This window comes from Zalophus californianus, chromosome 5 (assembly GCF_009762305.2).
Source record: "Zalophus californianus isolate mZalCal1 chromosome 5, mZalCal1.pri.v2, whole genome shotgun sequence".
Classification (NCBI taxonomy): Eukaryota; Metazoa; Chordata; class Mammalia; order Carnivora; family Otariidae; genus Zalophus; species Zalophus californianus.
This window is the reverse complement of record NC_045599.1, coordinates 35,628,273-35,649,232: the sequence shown is the minus strand read 5'-3', so window position 1 is coordinate 35,649,232 and position 20,960 is coordinate 35,628,273. Positions and strand designations below refer to the sequence as shown.

Here is a 20,960-nt window from a genome sequence, read left to right as displayed (position 1 = left end):
AATCTAATCACAAACAGTATCACTTCTCCTACTCCTATAGTAGACCTGAAAAGGATTATAAAATTACTCAATTGTTCTTTTTTTCATTAGCACCAAGCAGGTGATCTCACTAACTAGAAAGCTCAGGATAGTGAGGAATACAGGTGATTTAAGCAGTGTGTCTGAGGTTACCAGGGCGACCGCTAATTATTACTGAGTAACTCTAGCATACCTCTATAAAGGTCAGGAGTTAAGGTTTTTCCATCATATATTTTGCTTTAAAATGGGGCTTTTAAAGGAAATTGGGGAGAGAGCAGATGGAGGATGACAGATGAAGATCAGGTTAAAGAACTATATATAGCACAAGAAAATTGAACTACTTAAATTTCACAATGTTGGTTTAGGAGATGGTGTGGGAGTTCATGAGTAAATGTAAAAAATGACTTTCTGGTTTCCTAAGTTAGGGCTTCTCAAATTAGTAAGAAATCTGAAATCATGCCAGATGCAGAGATGTAACTAGATTTACTTTACTTAGTTCCCTGAGACAAATTTCCTCTGCCGTCCCAGAGTTAATGTTCTCTGCACTGACCTGGAGCCCTGGATAGCCCAGCCTGGAAAAGATTCATATGGTCATTGAAAGAAAAATTCAAGACGCAATTTCATGGAAACACACCAAAACCAACACCTTCTTGGTATAGGTCTTATTCTTCAAACAGCATCTTACGCACATCCTTAGTTATTGAGGATGTAACAAATTTGAAAAGTTGAAAAAAATTCCTGTGTTCACTTTGGCAGCACATATACCAAAAATTTGAACCATACAGAGAAGATTAGCATGGCCCCTGGGCAAAAATGACATGCAAATTATAAAGCATTCCGTTTTTTTTTAAGATTTTATTTATTTATTTGACAGAGAGAGACACAGCAAGAGAGGGAACACAAGCAGGGCAAGTGGGAGAGGGAGAAGCAGGCTTCCAACCGAGCAGGGAGCCCGATGCAGGGCTTGATCCCAGGACCCTGGGATCATGACCTGAGCCGAAGGCAGACGCTTAACGACTGAGCCACCCAGGCGCCCCAAGCGTTCCATATTTTTTAAAGTCAAACCATCAGGCTGAATGCCTAAAACTTACACAGTGATGTATGTCAATTATTTTCAATAAAACTGGAAAAGCACATGTATTAAAAATAATCCTCACAAAGATGTACCCCACAACTTTAAGAAAAAAGTAAAATGGCGATTTTAAAACTGAGCTAATCCGAGTTTTCAAAACTGAACACACACACACACACACACACACACACACACACACACACACGTTAAAAAACTTCCAACACTACAAAAGAGTAGGGTTGAAAGGAAGTCAGTTTCCCTTCCACCAAAGGCCACTGTCCCATCTGCCTCCATCAGAGACAACCACATAGATTTATTCCCCTGTAACTTTCCAGAAATATTACAACCATGTACACACATCTGTAGGTATATATATCCCTGGATTCTTATATACAGGAGTATACAATGAACACAAATAGTTTTTAAATCTAGCTGGATAACAAAATCACCTAGGGAGTTCAAGAAACATACCAAAACTCAGATACCACCCCAGACCAATTAACTCTGAGGCTCCAGTAAAGGAGCATAGGTGTTGACATTTTTTACTTTAGGGTCCCCGGGTGATACTAATAAGCAGCCTGGCCTGAGAACCACAGTACCTTGCTTTTCCTTTAATGTACCTTAGAAGGTTGTTCTATACCAGCACATATAAAACTACTTCATTCCTCTGCTGTACTGGGTAGCAGTCTACTCTAATATAGATCTTGGCTATCTTTTACTAACGGTCACCTGTGCCAGAGAACATCCACTCTCTATCCTGCCCTCTTTTCTGGGAGCTGATCAGCATGGATTACATCAACAGGTCTCCTGTACCCTCTGGCTCCTTATTGGGGTCACTAACGGGGAGCTCTGGCAAGAGATTAGCAGGAGGAAGGAAAGAGCCAAGGTATTTATTCCTTTGTCTCACTCTGAAGTTGCCCACTCCTGACTGAAGCCCTTAGCCAACATTCCTTTCAAGGTACTGACTCTATAGATCTCTCACCCCTTTTGGGTCTGGTAACCACTTTCTACTCAAGTCCCTCCAGCCTAAGGATGATAATTGGTTGGGTGCTACTAGCCCTGATTTACTGTACTATCTCATGATTTTCCTGCCCCCACTTCTTTGTAAATAAACTCTTCCTTGAATTACATTATTTTCATGGTGCTGATGTTTCTTATGATTCTAATACATCATCCTTGGATATACATCTTTGCATTTCTTTCTTTATGGACAATATCATCTTTGCTCCCTCCAGAAACATAGCTTCTTCACGTAAGGCAAAAAGAGGATGAGGCACCCTGGTGGCTCAGTTGGTTAAGTGTCTGACTCTTGATTCTGGCTCAGACCATGATCTCAGTCAGGGTTTTGAGAGCAAGCCCCGCATTGGGTTCCGCACTGAGTATGGAGCCTGCTTAGGTTCTCTCCCTCCCTCCTTCGCTGCCCCTCCCCCCTCCACTTGTGCTCTCTAAAAAACTTTTTAAAACCTTTAAAAAAGGGGCGCCTGGGTGGCTCAGTCGTTAAGCATTTGCCTTTGGCTCAGGTCATGATCCCGGGGTCCTGAGACCGAGCCCCGCATTGGGCTCCCTGCTCCGCAGAAAGCTGCTTCTCCCTCTCCCACTCCCTCTGCTTGTGTTCCCTCTCTCGCTGTGTCTCTCTCTGTCAAATAAATAAAATCTTAAAAAAAAAATAAAAAAAACTTTAAAAAAGACATAATGGGGCAGTCCATACAGCAGCTCTTTTATTCCTTTTCTGAGCATTTTTGACAACAGCCTGGGCACAGCCCCATCACCTGTTCAATTTGTAAGGACTATTAAAATGAACCCTGAAGCGGGGCGCCTGGGTGGCTCAGTCATTAAGCTAAGCGTCTGCCTTCGGCTCAGGTCATGATCCCAGTGTCCTGGGATCGAGCCCCACATCGGGCTCCCTCCTCAAGGGGAAGCCTGCTTCTCCCTCTCCCACTCCCCCTGCTTATGTTCCTGCTCTCGCTGTCTGTCAAAAAAAAAAAAAAAAAAAAAAATGAACACTGAAGCAATGTCTAGGGGAGAACTCCACTGCTTCTTTGAGAAAGAAGCCGATAGGCACTGAAAGAGAACCTGCTAGAGCAAACTCAGTGAATGACTGAAAGGCAGAATTTCAGAACACTTTCAGAAATGCTTTCTCTTTGTCATAATGACAGTTAAATGTACACAGAGTCACAGGCTGGAAAGGAATTCCCGAGGCTAAATTATCCCCCAGTGAAAACTTAGGCTTGCAATTAGGTTCTCCTCTAATTAGTATGGTTCCGATTGGCTCCACCCAACAGAGAAACAACAGAGTAGATAGATGGCTTGACAGGACTCTGGAGGGTACACACCTAAGCCTGCTGACTTGGTGCAAACAGTTTAAAGCTTGTCTTGAGAGAGGAGTGCCTCTACTAATTTTGGTGTATTTTGTTATTTGTAGTTAACTGAGTTTTAGGTATTTTATTTATTTATTTTTTAAAGATTTATTTATTTGAGAGCATGGAAGCGAGTGAGCAAGCGGGGGTGGAGGGGGAAGGGGCAGAGGGAGAGAGAGGAATCTCTAGCAGATTATGCACCAAGCACTGAGCCCGACAAGGGGCTTATTTCATGATCCTGAGATCACGACCTAAGCTGAAACCAAGAGTCAGACGCTTAACTGACTGCGCCACCCAGGTGTTTTAAAATTATCTCAGTATTTTGTTGTAGGTTGCTCTGTGTCACACCAGGATCAAAGAAACAAAAATAAACACTGAGTGTCTACTGCCACCACCAAAAGAAATCAATACTAAGGATTTGTTCATTGGTAAAGGGATAGTCTAAGAGCAAACCAATTTTTGCTTAGTGAGAAAGGAAACCAATTTTTTTTTTTAAGATTTTATTTGAAAGAGCACATGTGTAGGTGAGCAGAGGGGCAGAGGGGAGAGGGAAAAGAATCTCAAGCAGACTCTGCACTGAGTGCCGAGCCGGACGCGGGGCTAGAGCCCACAACCCGGAGAAAATGACCTCAGTTGAACACTTAAGAGTTCACTTAAGAGTCGGACACTTAACCGACTGAGCTACCCAGGCACCCCAGAAACCAATTCTTATTAACCACTTAATGTGAACCAGGTCATTTTCTATAAGGTTATGCTGGCATTAACTCATCTGACCCTCACAACAACCTTGAAGGCAGGTCTTATTATTACTATGATTATTTTTACTATTATTGTTACCATTTCACAAAAGAAGTTTAGCTCAGAGAGGACAAGTAACTTGCCCAAGTTTACAGTTAGGAAATAGCAGAGCCAAGGCTTCACTACCAGGCCACATGGGCTTTTCCCTACACCAGATCTCAAAAGCTTTTCGTACACACTAGAACCCATGTCAGCCTTCAGAGAGCTATTTGTAGCCCTGTTTATATATAAACTACATCTGTTCTCCTGAATGACTGTTTCCCATAATGCCATCCATTATGAGAAATACATTTCCCCCCTCAAAAGTATTCATATGGAAAAGCCTTTCCTCAACTGTGGAATATTGTTTTAATGATGCCAAAGAGAAGTTCTGTAGAGATGTTCTAAGGTCAAATATACATTTAGGAAATGTGGGATGTTATTAACACATGCTCTTTGGGAGATTCACAAGAGACATATTAATGGCTTAAAAGTCCTATAGACAAGAATCTTGGAACTTTATTCAACTCAGAGCTCTTGCCTTTCCCTACCTGTCCCGCCCTCTTCCTGCATCAGTTTAGGGAATGCTGATTTAGAAGTCTCAAATATCCTGTACACGACGATGATGTCATCTACCACTTTCCAAGCTGTTTTCCTGTCAATGCAAAGGGCTTGATCTCATGTGACACGCACAGTAGGTGCTCAATAAAAACACCTGTTGGTTTAACTGATGCACCTACACTATCTTGATTTGTGACCAAAAGGCACCCGTTGCAAAGCAGCAGCCAGTTGGCTTCCCTGGAGCAGTGACAGGTGTAGGCCTGGTGAGCTAACTGGGTTCCTCTATGGAGCAAACCCATCAGTCCTCAGCCTCAATTGTTGTGACTGATCGCAAAAGCCAGGGATGGGGTGCTCTTAAGCCCCTCTGCTGTCATCAATGCAGGAACAAACAGAATGCCAGTGATGATACAGGGTTGGTCCTGAAAGCTTTACAATGAGGTAAATCCTATTTTTATTCTTGTGGAAGTCCACCCACCTACTGCACTATGCCCGTTTTCAGACTTCAGGACATATCAGAATCACCTGCAGAGCTTGTGGAAACACCGAGAACTGGGTTCCTCCTCCAGAGGGACAGATCCAGTAAGTCTGCAGCGGGGCCTGTGAATGTATATGGATCTAACAGGCTCCCAGATGATGCCAATGACACTGGTTCAAGGAGCACAGAGAACACCACAAGGGGCTAAGACCCTGCCTAGAAGACCAGTGTAGCTGGGACCAAAGGGAGCAAACATGAGATCCTGCATGGTTTTCTAGATACTTAATGCAGAGAAGGGGTTAAAAATAAGATCCTAAGGCTGTTTCCAAATAGAAATGTGTTCCTAACTAAGTAAGCATCTGCTTTCCAGACTGACTAAAAAGGTTTAAGAAGTACTACTTTAGTATGATTTTAATTTACCCGATTTAGGATCTGAATCTACCAATAAGATTCCCCCAAAGTATACATGTAGAGAGAGAAACACTTCCAAATTTAATTCTAAGTGAGAAAAATGGCATTTTAAAGTTCCTTCAAAGTCCCCTTACGGGAATAATAGTGCTAAAAGCCATGCACAAGATGTTAAGCCTATTTCCTTCCCCAAAGATGCCATCAAAAATTCAAGATTTACAAATACCTAACACCTACTTACATATATAAAATGCAGTGCCATAATGCATTTGAAAGCAGCTAAATTCAGAATTTATTTATACGTTTAATTAAACACCAAGACTTTACTTAGCATCTACTGTGTGTAATGACAAATTTGGGTAATTGTCTTAGATTATTTAGCAAGATTAATTCATTTACAGAAAAAAATACAGATCCTTTATGATGTTAGCTCATCAAGGGGGAAAGAAAACAACGTGCGTGAAGGAAAACATTTTTCCATTTGCGATTTCCACTACGCTGGAAAACAGGGATGTGGGATGTGGCTAAGCTCTTGAACGGTGTCCCATCCCCGCCTCCTCCCATACCCCCTCTGCTGACAGGCTGTAGAGATCCAAGTGCCACTGACAGCCAGAGTGCTTGGGAAAGAAATCCTGCTGGGTCATGAAGTGTGAGGGCTGCCTTGAGCAATTTTTATGTGAAAAAAATACCCCTGCTAATCACCAAACACATTTATCCAATAAGAATCAGATGGGTCATCAGGCAGGAATCTCCACCCTCAACCAAGTGAGCCCAGCTGGGCTCCTGACTGGTGAAGGAAATCTTGGCTAGGGAATGGGAAAAGCTGACAGAAAGGCTCTCAGAAAACAAGAATACGGGTCACATCAGTGACAAGCTCTGAAAATGCCAAGGAGGCATATTTGGAGGAGCTGTGGCCACGGCGGCCCCAGGAGACAGAGGTGTAAGAGGGATGGTCTGGGGTTTGGCCAAGAAACAACCATGAACGAGCTGGCTGGAACCACCATAGAGGTTGTGAGGAGGAAGAAGAGGCAACTGATTCCTTTGAAAAGTGACTCTACTTTCAAATTATTCCCCAAGGTGAGGAATGCCACCAAGTTTTCAGGCAAAACAGTCAGAAGAGACCTTTTCTGCTTGGAGGTGGGTGAGAATCAGACTCCTCAGTCTAAGAGGAAAGATCCTCCTCCACAGAAAAGTGATTCAACCACAGGGGAAAACTTCCTCTTTCAAATCCCTGCATTCCAAAGAATGACAAATCAAGATCATTGTAGTAAAAGCATAGCTGCCTTTTTGGGTGTAACTCTTTTGGCATGAAATAGCACTTAGGAGATAAAATTACTTAAAAAAAATATGCCATTTATTATCACCGTTTATTTTTTATTATTTTTTTAAGGATTTTATTTATTTGACAGAGAGAGACAGCGACAGCAGGAACACAAGCAGGAAGAGTGGGAGAGGGAGAAGCAGGCTTTCCCGCGGAGCAGGGAGCCCAATGGGGACTCGATCCCAGGACCCCGGGACCATGACCTGAGCCGAAGGCAGACGCTCAACGACTGAGCCACCCAGGCGCCCCTATTATCACTGTTTAATGCATAGTAGTCATTTTGTGATTCATTTGGTCTCAGTAAATAACAGTTATGCACACAGCTCAGTCACGTGGGAGGTGGACGTTTCCAAATTGTTCAGCAACAGGCATGCCTAGCCCCCAGCTGGTCTTGGTTTAAAGCGGGGCAGCACCTGCCCTGAGAGAAGTCCCTCCTTTTCACTGATAACTTAATGACTGGACTGACAGTTCCAGTTTCGGATTCTCCAATTCCAGGTGGGAAGCTCGTTGGGGGAAGGTGAGGAGAAGAGCCTGGGACATGTCTCTGCCCACAAGAAAGACATAGCAAGGCTGCGGGGCTATAGGGAGAGAAGGGAATCTCTGAGAGGAAGGAGGACAAGAGGCTCCAAAACAAAATTAATTGCTATTCACAGTGCTAAATGTACGAGGTAACAAAAGATCTCATTTAATCTTCCCAACACCTTTTTGAGGAGGTAGAATTCCTGTTTTATAGGTGGGGAAACTGAGGCGGAAAGAACTAAAGCAAAAACTCTCATTTGTTTATCAACGTACCTTCAGCATTCAGGATAACGCCTGCCCACAGTAGGTGTTCAAACTGTATTTGTTAAATGAATGTTGACTGAATTAAGGAAAACACAAGTCAAATTTTGGAGATAGCTCTCAAGTTTTCCCCAGATCTTATCGGAGAGCAGCTGAATCAAATTCAGGAGCCAACAGTGCTTCAGAGAAACAATGCTGCCTGGAAGCAGGCCATGTTTATCCTCGGAATTCCAGGGACTGTTCTCTTGCCTCTCACTGGCCACTAAGAGGTAGAGGGCGGTTGACTCTGGCACAATTTGAAGGCATTTGGCATGAGCACGGCTTTTAGGTCACCAGAAATAACTTGGAAATTGTGTGTGTGTGTGTGTGTGTGTGTGTGTGTGTGTGTGTGTGTGTGTGTGTGTGTGAAGTGGAAAGGACAAGAAAAATTCATTTTATTTCAGAGGCTACTGGGCAGTGAGTTATTTTCTAGGGGTGGGGACCACTCAGGCAGGGAGAACTCCAAGCTTGGGTTCCTCCCATGGCTACCTCCTAGCATGCTTTCCATCTTAATAAGCACCCCCATCCCTACCCCAGCAGTCTGAAGCATTCACCTAGTAGTTTTTAACTTGAGGGAATTACTGCAGTATTTTATGTCCCTGGTGGGACGTCCCCTACACCTTTTTTCTTAGCATTTGTTTACTTCCTTCTTAAAAATCACTATCTTCCAGAAAGGCAGTGGCACAAGGCCAACACCACTGGTCATTGTGAGAGTGGAGAGTGACTTTCATTTTGTCAGTCCTTTCTAAGCACCCTTTGAACCACCTCCATAGTTGAGGTGGTTCATAGAGACAGGTCGGCCCCACTTCTTACGGCCCAGGGAGCAGGGGATGGGCACACTCAGAGCCAGGGATGGGCACCAGCCAGTCTATGTTGGTGCCAGAAGTGAAACCTTGCTTTCCTCTTTTCCATGCCACTGTGTGAGCTATCTTTCTGATTGCCTCAGTCATTAGCTATGGGTTTTGTTTTGCTTAACTTCTTAGAATATCACTTATGAGTCATTTGCTTTCAAAGAAGATTCTGAAAATTGACAGGCTGGTCTCCATGCTGCCACTCTCTATGGTGAGAGCCTTTCGTACCTTTCTACCTTACCCAGGCAACCCAACACCCTCCCAAGGCAGTTTGAGGATTCTGAGGTCACAAAAGCAGAGGCCTGTGTCATTTAACTATTGCTGAATAAACTGACCTCAACTCAGTGGCTTAAAAAACCACGATGTATTATTCCTCATGCATTTGTGGGTTGAAGAGCAGCTTTTCTTTAGTCTTTCCTGGACTCGTTCATGTGGCTGCGTTCAACTGACGGGTGGCCTGGGGTTGGGCATGCCTGGGACAGTTGGGCTTCTCTCTCCAATAGTCTTGCATGCCGAAGGAGACTAGACTAGACTCTTTACATGGCGCTGGATTCCAGGAAAATGAGATGGGAAACTGCAAGGCCTCGTGAGCCGGGCTCAGGTGTTATACACAGTATCATTTGTACCACATTCTTTTGGCCAAATTAAGGCAGGAGATGAAGGCCAGCCTAGGCCCAAGGACTCCACCCCTTCATGGGTGCTGCAAAGATTCTTTGGCCGTATTTCATCTATCATAGGCCTACAGCCAGGAGATAAGAAGGAGTGAAGCAGGCCAGTTGTGAGAAGATAACCACCGTAGAGAGCATCACCTGTTACCAAGTAACACATGGATTTAGGGTGGCCAAATCTTCTAACTTCTCAAAAGAAGTTGGAAATATAGATTTTTAAAAAATGTATTAATTTTTCAGAGCAGTTTTAGGTTTACAGAAAAATTGCTCAAAATAACTCAGAGTTTCCACATAACCTCTCCCTACTGCCTAACTTCCCCTGTAATTAACATCTTTCATGAGTGAGGGACATTTATTAGTAATATTAATTACATTAACTAATAAGATTAGTTACATTAGGATTCACTCTGTGTTCTATTGGTTTTATAGCTTTGGACAAATGCACAATATCTGGCATCTACTATTATACAGTATCATACAGAGTGGTATCACTGCCCTAAAAATGCCCAGTGTTCCACCTTTTCACCCTTCCTCCCCACTCATCTTTTTACTGACTCTATAGTTTTGTCTTTTCCGGAATGTCATATAGTTGGTATCATACCACACACTACGGCATTTTCACAGTGCCTTCTTTCACTTAGTAATCTGAACTCAAGCCTCATTCAGGTCTTTGCCTGACTTCATAGCTCTCTTCTATCACTGGATTATATTCCATTGTCTGGATGTACCACAGTTTGTTTATCCATTCACCTACTGAGGAACATCTTGTTTGCTTCCAAGCTTTGGCAATAACAAATAAAGCTGCTATAAATATCTGTGGGCAGATTTTTGTGTGAACTTAAGTTTTCAATTCATTTGAGTGAACACCTATGAGTATGACTGCTGGACTGTGTTGTATGAGAAATCTATGTTTAGCTTCATAGGAAAGTGCCTAATTGTCTTTCAAAAGGGGTGTCTCGTTTTGCATTCCCACCAGCAATGCATGAGAGTTCCTGTTGCTCCACACCCTCATAGCACTTGGTGTCGTCACTGTTTTTGATTTTAGGCATTCTAATAGGTGCACAGATATCTCATTGTTTTAATTTGCAATTCCCTAATGACATAAGATGTTGAGCATCTTTTCATATGTTTATTTGCATCTAAATGTCTTCCTTGGTGAGGTGACTGCCCAGATCTTTTCCTCAGTTTTTAATTGGGTTGTTTACATATTATTGGATTTTAAGAGTTCTTTATATATTTTGGATACTGATCTTTTATCAGATATGTGTTTTGTAAATATTTTCTCCTACTCCAGGCTTGGCTTTTCTTTCTCTTAATAGTGTCTTTCATAGAGCACAAGTTTTTAACCTTAATGAAGTTCAACTTACAAATTTTTTCTTTCATGGATCATATACCTAGTCATTACCAAACCCAAGGTCACCTAGGTTTTCTCTTATGTCATCTAGAAATTTCAGTTTTGCATTTTACATTTCAGTCTAGGATCCATTTTTTTTTAACGATTTTATTTATTTATTTGAGAGAGAGAGAATGAGAGACAGAGAGCACAAGAGGGAAGAAGGTCAGAGGGAGAAGCAGACTCCCCGCTGAGCAGAGAGCCCAATGCGGGACTCGATCCCGGGACTCCAGGATCATGACCTGAGCTGAAGGCAGTTGCTTAACCAACTGAGCCACCCAGGCGCCCAGTCTAGGATCCAATTTGAGTTGATTTTTTGAAAGGTGTCAAATCTATATCTAGATTTTTGTTTGCATGTGAATGTCTAGTTGTTCCAGCACAAAAGGTTGGTTTATACTTTAAAAGCGGGGGGGGGGGGGCACCTAGCTGACTCAGTTGGGCTTGAACTCACAACCCCAAGAGAAATAATTTAATGCTTAAATAAATGAATAAACAAATAAATAAATGTTCGTTTGTTATTAATTTTTTTTTGGTGGTAGTGGTAAGGGAGGAAGGAAACTCCCCCTCTACCAACACACATGTCTGTAGGCTGTTTTCTCCATCCTGGATCATCTTTGCCTCCCTCATCCCCCTTACCTGCAGTGAACTTCATCCATCCATATTAATCTTTTTAATCTTACTTAACACCAACCTCACACTTTCACTATCCACTTTTTCCAATATTCTGACTGGTACTCAACACGATCAGTTAACAGTTGGTGAACTCTAAAACCATTTATGAGCTATGAATCCCATTTAGCACTGCCATATACCACTGTCCTTCCTCCTCAGCCAGATTGTAAACTCTTGATGAGGCCAGAAATCCTCCTGTTCTCATTTACCCCTGGTAGCTTAGCAGAGGTCTGGGCACAAAATATGTCAGCAATAGTTGCTGACAATTTTAGACTACCTGGACTTTGGTCCTGACTTACCAAGTGTCCTTTGATCTTCAAGAGGGATGGCTACGCTTTAGGAAGTCCAGCTGAGGACCTGCCAAAGGTGTAAACCCTGAAGCCTTGCCCTGACATGGCCAGAATGGTGCATCTCTAATTTTGATGCCCAATTTAGCGTTATGCCCACACAAACAAGAGGGCCCTGATCTCCTTAGAGAATTAGGAAAGATTTACCAATGAGACAGCAAAATGTGGTCTCTAAAGTACTAAAGGATGCTGAGTCATAAAGCATGTTCCTTTCATTATGATGGTTATATGGTCATAATGACTGTTCCAGTCATTATGAAAACAATGAAAAACAAATGAATGAAATAATAAGGAGAATGGACAGTTTCTGGTGACTGGCTCCCCACCTTATGCCTAATTAATAATCCAAGTAATGGTAATCCCCCACCCTCTGATTTTGTTTTCTGTTTTCATCCGCATCATTAAGTGTTCCCATTCAAGGATCTCTGTGTACTTCAAAGTGAACAATGATGGAGGGAATGAAAGGGTCCCGAACTGAGGCTGGGGCCAGTGGTCTCCGTGGTTGTGACTGAACCCAATCTCCACGGCATACTGTGCTGACAGACTTCTCAGAATTCGTTTTCTCCAGGAAAGTACTGTGGCTTCTATTTGCCAGGATCACCTAGCTTCTGTCTATGGCCCACCCAAAAAAACTGCAGGCAGAAAAAACGAGGGAGGCCCAAACTTGGATATGGCATATTCACGGCCCTGGGTTTCCAAAACGGGCGGTGAAGCTCCTGCAGAGCTCGAGGGGCCCTCGGGGTGGGCCTCAGGGCGGCCGCAGCAAACTCTGCAGTCAGCATGGGCAGCTGCACTGCCTCTGCCTCAGGAACAGCCTGCAGCCCAAGACTCACAGGCTCCAGGCAGGTGTTCACTCAGCCTGGAAGGGCAGCAGACTTGTTGGCAACATCCACAATCCTACCTCCAACTTTCCTTGAAAGTCAAACAAAGTACAACTGTTCCTGACATCACTCTTCCTGACCTGGGAAAGCCCCCAAATTCTGTAGCAGGCAAGCAACGGTCCCCATGGATGGTGTAAAGTGGGCCAAGTGACCCCCAGTGTTTTATGTAAAACAAATCACGTCTAGACAATTGAAAAATAAAAATCTCAAGTCCCCTCCTCTAGGACCTGTTTAAAAGACATTGCCCCCTTTTTACCACTTAGCCACTGAAGCAGCCTCTTTAGACACACCATACTCAGTGGTGACTCAGGGGGCTCCCAGCTGCTAAAAACAAAGATTAGAGAGGGATGCCTGGGTGGCTCGGTTGTGTCTGCCTTCGGCTGGGGTCATGATCCCAGGGGCCTGGGATTGAGCCCCATGTTGGGCTCCTTGCTCAGCGGGGAGCCTGCATCTCCCTCTCCCTCTGCCCCTCCCCATGCTCTTTCTCTCTCTCTTGCTCACTTCTTCGCTCTAAAATAAAAAAATAAAATCTTAAAAAAAAAAAAACCCAAAAGATTAAAGACCATTAAATGATACTGCTGGCTAAGATCAGGGATAGTAAGCAACCTGGGCTAGAAATTCAACCTTGCTCATGCTGAGCAACAAATAACACCAGTAACTGACAGGTACAGAAGTTTGAACAAAATGGGGGATAAAAAAAGAGATAAAAAAGAAACCAGAATCTCCTTCAAGTCTAGGGAAGCAGGTATAGGAGTGCTTAACAAGCCAGGCAGCAAGGGATGGAGACTCCACAGGCAAGTCTGGCCATGGAGAAGCAGAAGAGTCTCACTGCCCATAAGCGGAACGAGTTTTCTCAGTACATGATTTCATTTTACGCTGTTTTGTTTGCAGTAAAAGTATTCCTTAAGTCCATTTTAGAGTTTTCTCCCCCCTGAGCCTTAATATCCCTTAGTATCTTCTAAGGCAAAAATTGTTGGTCCTGTTTTGCAGATCCACAAATATCTTAAAGAGATAGAATGGCTGGGTGTGACTGTGTAACCATGGCCCGGAGATGGGCAGGAAAAGGTTCTGATATGCTGGTGTCTCACCAGGTGCAACGACTGCCCTGAAGACAATCTGTGGCTGAACCTCGAACTGTTTTCACTAGAGAAAGGCAAAGTCGACTCTGTTCTTCCCGAGTTTTATCCAACTGCAGCCTGAGAGTCCAGCTGTTCTGGTCATGGCCTCACATACTTTCTGCAGAGGCTCTAGTTGACAAGATATATGCGGTGGTCTGAAGAAGCACGCTAAGCAGTGTGGGAGGAAACCACAAGGGAGGAGTTTCTGGCCCTAGCACAGTGGATATCTAGTTTCTGTGGAGGACCGGACAAGCAGCCCTAAAACTGCCTGTCTAGGTTATGGGTGCTTACCACTCAAGGGTGAAGCAACAAAGGTTCTTTTCTTTCCTAGTCTCTGGTATGTCATCACAGTCATGCTAAGGGTTGGGGATCTCAACACTGAAAGGGCTACTGGAGGGCTTTTCTTTCTAGAAGTGGACACAGAGGTAGCACTGGACATATTCCACACCATCAGGGAGAAAGGAAACCAGGACAACATAAATGAATGAAACAGACTTGGCTACTGATCTACTGAGTTGCTACAGTGTCTGGATGTTTTATAAAACTAAAAGAAATCGCTTTTCATGCCCAGCAGCCAGCACAGTCAATAGCCATCACCAAAGCCATCTCAGTAGGAGGGTAAATCAAAGATCACCAAGGCCAAGAAGCAGTATGTTAAGAATAATGATTCCCCTCTGAGATGATGATGCTCAAAAAATCCACAACAAACTAGCCAAGCTCCACATTTAGAAAGAAGGTTAAAATCATGTTCATGGGACAATGCTCAAAGTCAGATGGGGCCAGAGCATAAATTCCGGGTGGGATGGCTGAGCAACGGCCTACTGTGGAAGGCAGTTCGACATCATACTTACAGTGAGTTGGGCCGGGTGGGTTTGAGCACATCCAGGTCCGGGTCACTGGAGTTCATGTTGGGCTGCAAGCTGCTGCTGGAATTAAGGATGCTATTTGCATTTGATGAGACGACAGATTCCAAACTGGAGTTGATGATGCTGTTTCTTTGTTCCTCTGGAGAAAAACAAGGCCACAAACCCCATATTACTACTATTTCATAAGGATAGTTTGTTTCGGCATATACAAAAACTTACCAATAATGAGAATGGATTGAGACCTCAGCAAAGCTCAGAAGAAGACATAGGAAAGGATAAGATATACAGGTGGGAAAGGAAGAGGAACAGGTGACTTGTGACTTTGGAGAAAACCCCTCTCTGCTCAACCTGATAGGACAGACCAGCCATTTTCCTAAGAGTGACCCTACCATTGCACCATAAATTGTGTGTCTTCTTTTGACTGGTAGATGGGCAAAACACAGAGCGGCCTCCATAGCACCCTTGTATTCAACCAGGTCCTCTTGGTTTCTGTGACATTCACCTTTTATTCTAAAACTCCCGCCCCCAGTATGGTCTTAACTGCCAGGGCCATGTCCTAGCTCCAATTCTATAGCACCTCACCATAAAATATCTACTACTTACTTGGTCATCAACATCCTTATGACTCTGCAGTCTACGTTCCTGACCACTCCCAAGACAAACCCTCCTGGGTTGCCTCCAGCTCCATGTATTTGATGTCTAGCTTCAAGTCAGTTCTTTAATTAATAGATCTATAAGGGCTACAGAGTCTTCTGCTTATAAAAAACCAAGTCCATGGTCCACACAGTCATATTAGTGCTTGGAGAGTATTACTAATCCCAGAGGGAGGAAACCTGAGTTCTATTCAAGACTCCACCCCTGCCTGGCTGAGTGGCCTCAGGCAATTTTCACTCTGTTTCTTGGCTAATGCATCTGTAAAATGGGGATAATGAAAACTGCCATGCACAGCTCAAGGAGTTCATACGGATCAAGTGGGATCATATGCAAGAATGCATTTTGTAAACTTCAGAACACTGTTCAAAGATAAGAACTTTCTGTTTCTTCCCATCTTTAAAAACTTGGAACCATGTGCTGAAGAAAACATTTTTGGGATAAATTAGCTAAATGGCACAGGCACCACTGCTGTAGCAAAATATCAGCGTCCTGGAATGTCATTCTCATCCCACATTCAGTACAGATACACCATAATAAAATCAGCTGATGCTGTGGGCAGTCAATTCACTTAACAGGAAACAGCCTATGTGGATTAATCCTCACTGGACCTTTGAAACAAGCCGGAGGTATACCACGTCCCTAAGAAGACAGATTGGACTCACTGACACGGTAGTTTAGAGGCTGACATTTGAACTCTTCAAGCAATACAGGGGGTGATGTGATAAAAAAAATACTTTTCCATTTATAATAGTCATGTGCATAAAAATTTATCATGCTTATGAGATGATGTTAGAGTAATCTTTACATTTAATACACACACATTCATTCACACACACACACACACACACACACACCCAAACACCCCTAATATCTTGACAAATTCTCAATGCCTTGTTTAAAACCCTGCAGAAGAGTCAAAAACTCCATGAGGCTATGGGGAGATTTCTGAACTCTAAGTAGATTTTGAAAAAAGTAGATTATTAACTTGATTCCTGAGATTTGAAACTATTCATATCTCAAGAGCTTAAGTTCCAAACAGAAACAACAACAAAGAAAGAGAAACCAAAAGAGTTACAATGCACCCAGATGTAGGAGAACTAACAGGGACTTTGAATGGGAACTTGCTATCAGGAAGAAAAATAACTCTAAAATTACATAATTAGGGGATCACTGAGAAAATGGATATGCCACTTACCAGTATGAATCAGTGCAAACTTTCCTTTGCACAAAATACTCATGTCGAGATTTCTGAAAAAGACTGAGAAGCCCAAGACCACCATATAGAAGAGGGCACTCAACACACTTCTCTGGGGTTCAATGAAGACAATTTCTGCTTCACAGGGAAGGAGAGGTGAATAGTTTTACAAACTCTAGTTTGAGGCCAACTTTGCATGATGTAATTCTCTGGATTCACAGGAAACCAAAGAGTATAACACAGCTCATATTTCTCCTGTGATTATATTTACTTGCCCTTAAGAGGACTATGAGTCTATAAATTAAAAACAATACCTTGCTAAAAACATATTAGTTTTTCTAAAATATTATTGGGACTCTTTTTCCTGCCTTACTGTCCATTAGAAAAAGAGTATCTGAGATGGAATTTTCTTCAATTTTCATCTATTCAGTGAATACTTATTGAGTACCAAACACATTCCTAGATAATGAACACCCCTAGGTATTTTATTCAGATGTAAACTAGAATATTTATTAGTAACTTGCACATACTTATTTGTTCATATGTCTACCTTCCTCAGTAGACTAGGAGCAACCTAAGACTGAACATGTGACAGATAAAGCTTTGAAATCACAACTGAAAAAAAAAACAGATAAAGATGTTTTCTTTTATATAACACTTTATCAGAATCCTAACCTCATATGAGAATCTGATTCTATAAATGGGATTTGGGTAAAATTTTTAAGAACTTATCTTCTGTTACAGTATTACAGACTGGCTTTCTCCATGAGCTAAGCAAGGAACACTGCTGCATATGGAAACTGACATTTGTCTTAGATGAACCCACACGAGAATGAGGATGGGGTGGACAATGAGAATCCAACCCTGCCTGGCCTAGAAAAGCCACAAAAATTAAATGGGTGGCAACCCCCAAACTGAAGTCAAGGATTTCTAGTATTTCATTCAGTGGAGGTCACTAGAACTCTTTTTTAGGAAGTAAATCCTTTTTGAGATTCTATTTTGACTTATATTTAGGTACTGCGAGCCTTACACATATGGCAAAACCTCTAACAAAATGACAACAAAAGCAAAAGATCAAGAAAAAGTGTCCTTTGTTCAAAAAGAAAATACAGAAAAAAATTAATCATAAAATTTCATAGTTTTGCAGTCAAGATAGCCAAATACGCATCTAAAGAGTCAGACTCTTTACCAGTATGCCTCGATGGGCCACATGATAAGGAATTCTGGAAACCTGGCACTCTCGGACTATAAGATCGCTACAGTTTTATTGGACATGAGACCTCAAATAGTGAGACTGAGAACGTCTAAGGTGGATAGGCCTCTGAGCTGAAATGCTGACAATCCCTACTGAGGGTGAGCAGGACAGTGAGAATCATTCCAGAGAAGAGGTAGAGAGTAAAATCAACAGCAATTCAAATGTTTTAGTGGTATGGCAAACTATACCGAGACAAATTCTAAAGCATTTTGCATGAATTAAGAAAAAAAGAGAACATGATTCAGTAATGTCACTCCAAACAGGGGGATCTTTGTCAGGTGGGCAAATGAGTACTTCCCCTAACAGAAAACATAATGAGAACAGGCAGCCTAAAACACTATTTAAAAAAAAAAATTAAATTAACCAAATCTTTCCAATACCAGACCTGGACTTCTTTGAGACATTGATGATTCAAACTAGCTCTGGCATCCTCATCACAAGGTATAAGAAAGACTGATGGCAATTACATTGCTGAAGAAAAGGAAATTATAGGCTAGGGAGGGGACTGAAAAAGAAAAACAACAGCAGCTATGAGTCAAAGCAAAAGGATCATGGAGAACCACTTAAATGACCAAAAGAGAAAGAATGCCTACAACTCAGGAGTACTCCTAAACTGGATGAAGTCAGTGGGGATGCTTGCCTTCTTCAAACATGTTTGTCAACAAGAATCTCTCTTCTTTTTAGTCACAGAAGACAAGAGCTCAGAGCAAGGAAATGATAAAATAAATCCCCTAACAAATGTAAACATGTATGGGTAAGTGATGAATGTTTTCATGAACGTAGTTTCTATGAAGAGTGATAAACTAGACGTGGTCCTAGTGCTGAGAAATGCAAACTACTCGGGGCAGGGGCACGTATGCCCATATAGAACCCCTCGAGCATCTGTTACAGTGACCTGAGAGGTCAGCATCAGTCACACGTTCCTGGCACCGGGCCCGGGCATAATATACACTAAAGCTCCATGAATGGTTACAAGACAAATAATAACTAGAAGGTGATAATAAGCAGTGAAAATGTATTCTGCTAGCACAGAAAGAGGCAGTTCCAAGTGACTGAATTTTCCAGGTGCTTCATACAGGGACCACTAATATCCTTGAAACCAAAGTAATGGTTACAGTGGACAGAGTCTGTGTTTTTTGTACAAATCAGGAGTGGAAAAATATGTCTATGCAACCAAATCACTGCAACTAAAAAAAGAAAGCCACAGAATAATTTTGGTGATATTGTACTTGTTCTGGGGGTTGCCATGGAAATCTGGGAGCTAAGCAACTTCACTTTCCATATTTACCAAGTGACTCCTGCTCACTCTAATGACAATCCCTCCCCATCCCCACACCCCCCATACAAAAGGCAGGGTCTCTGTTTATCACAGAACCCAGAAGCAGGGCCAGGAATGCACATGCAAAACCAAACTGAATTCACATGTCTCGGCAAGCCTCAATGCTCTGGCCCACTGAATACACAGAGTGGGAGGATAAATAGGAAACACAGACTTGCCACGTCACTTTGGGGGAGGTTTCCCACCACGCATGGACGTCTGTCAGAATACGGGCTAACATCATCTTTCCATGATGTCTGAGACTAGCTGTCAAAAAAAGGGAAGAAGAAATGTTCTTAAACAGTAGCTCATGATGCCTCACAGAGCCCTAAGGAGGGAATGTGCTCTCTACATGATCAAACAGGGAGGAAAGGGAGTTACCAGACTGATGGAAGTTCTGCAAAGACACAGGCTTTCAACAAAAAATATTAAGACAAAAGCAAAATACCCAGAGGCTTTCCCTTGCTGTGGTAGGGAGAGAGGTGTACTTTCTCCTGCTTATTAAAGTTTTGCAATGAAGTCTGTAATGTATCATCCTGACAAGATAGGATGATAATAGAATGGCAGCTTAATGAATTTTGCAATAAAAAATGATGAGTGCACAGCAATTTCTGAGTTTACCATCTCTGGGAAACACCCAAGTACATGAGAAGCTTGGGATCAGACTTTCTGAAGCAATTTTTTTCTTTGTAGTTTTTGTTCCTGATAATAGTGGCGTGCCAAGCCACACTAAAATCTGAGGTGGTATGATTTCATGTTGACCCAGTGTCAGTCCCTATGATAAAAATAATCTCAAAAAGCAGTTCGAGCAATGTGTTTGGGCACATAAAAACAGTTTGGGCAATGTTTCAAAAAATAGTCTTAAAAAAACAGTTTGGGCAATGATGGACTAAACAGTGAATTGATAAGTAAAAAATGTGGTCAATCTGTTGTTTTGTCCATAGGACATACTACATGATATTACAACTTTTGGCAGGTCGTCTTCAACAAAAACTACCAATTTTGGTTCCATGTAGAGTGACTCACTTATTTCCTACTCATTGTGCTCATAATAACCCTTCTCTTTGCAAAGGGAAAAAAATGCCAATAAAACTGGATTTCATGAGGGAATGGGGGAATCACTGTGCCCAGGACAGGCCCAGGACTGAAATGATTCACAGGAAAGAAGCGTGAAGGCACAATGGGGAAGACCATCCCCGAAACAACACCATTTCAAAAACCACAATGTAGAAACGAACCTCTACATAATGGTTGGACAGGGAGTTGAGTGATCAGAGTTAAATAGGTACTCTGCTACTTATAACATAGTCTTCTTTTCCAGCTGAGAACTTGCTTTTGAGTAGGGATGTTGTTCCTTGAATTTCTGGTTCCCAGGTAAGTGAGGGAGTCCACTACAGATTGCTTATATTATTGCTCATTAAATATTTTATATATATATATATATTATTTACTTATTTTTATACCATGACTCACTGCAAAATGGGCTTGAGATAGTAAATAAAATGTGTGAATAGGTAGTTTGTTTTTAATAATGTAAAAATTAGTCACTACATAATAAATATGCATTCCTCTCTAATTTAGAAAGTACAGAAAAGCATACAAATATTCTATATGCATTTTGTTGTGGAAATGTCTAGTCGTTTTTCTATATATAGAAAAATACATATATATACTTTTCTTTTAACAAAATGGTATAACACCATAACAATAATGAATTACCTGCTTTGTTCACTAACTGATAAAGCCAGACACATAAGACTGTAATACGCTTTTTTTTACATTTAATGATCTACCTTGAACTTTTTTCTTGCCATTAGCTTTCCAGGGCATCATTTTTTAAATGGCTTCATCAACTACATGGTTTTCAGTAACACACGGTAACTAAGCATAATTAAGCCAAGAGCCACATGACACCTTAGTCTGTGCGACAGTAA

At 42.1% G+C, this 20,960-nt stretch overlaps 1 protein-coding gene and 1 non-coding gene across 11 annotated transcripts in view; one reads left to right on the top strand and one right to left on the bottom strand.

Moving 5' to 3' along the window:
- Nucleotides 1–20,960, bottom strand: part of ARHGAP26 (Rho GTPase activating protein 26) — a 449,937-nt gene that overhangs the window by 64,628 nt on the left and 364,349 nt on the right. For all 10 annotated transcript variants that reach the window (XM_035727446.1, XM_035727450.1, XM_035727448.1 and 7 more), the window contains exon 20: nucleotides 14,590–14,743. In XM_035727446.1, coding sequence (XP_035583339.1) covers nucleotides 14,590–14,743 — 154 coding nt within the window. The remainder of the gene's footprint in view (nucleotides 1–14,589; nucleotides 14,744–20,960) is intronic.
- On the top strand, nucleotides 759–866 carry LOC113930017. The gene has a single exon (XR_003522402.1). It is a non-coding gene; the product is annotated as a U6 spliceosomal RNA (small nuclear RNA).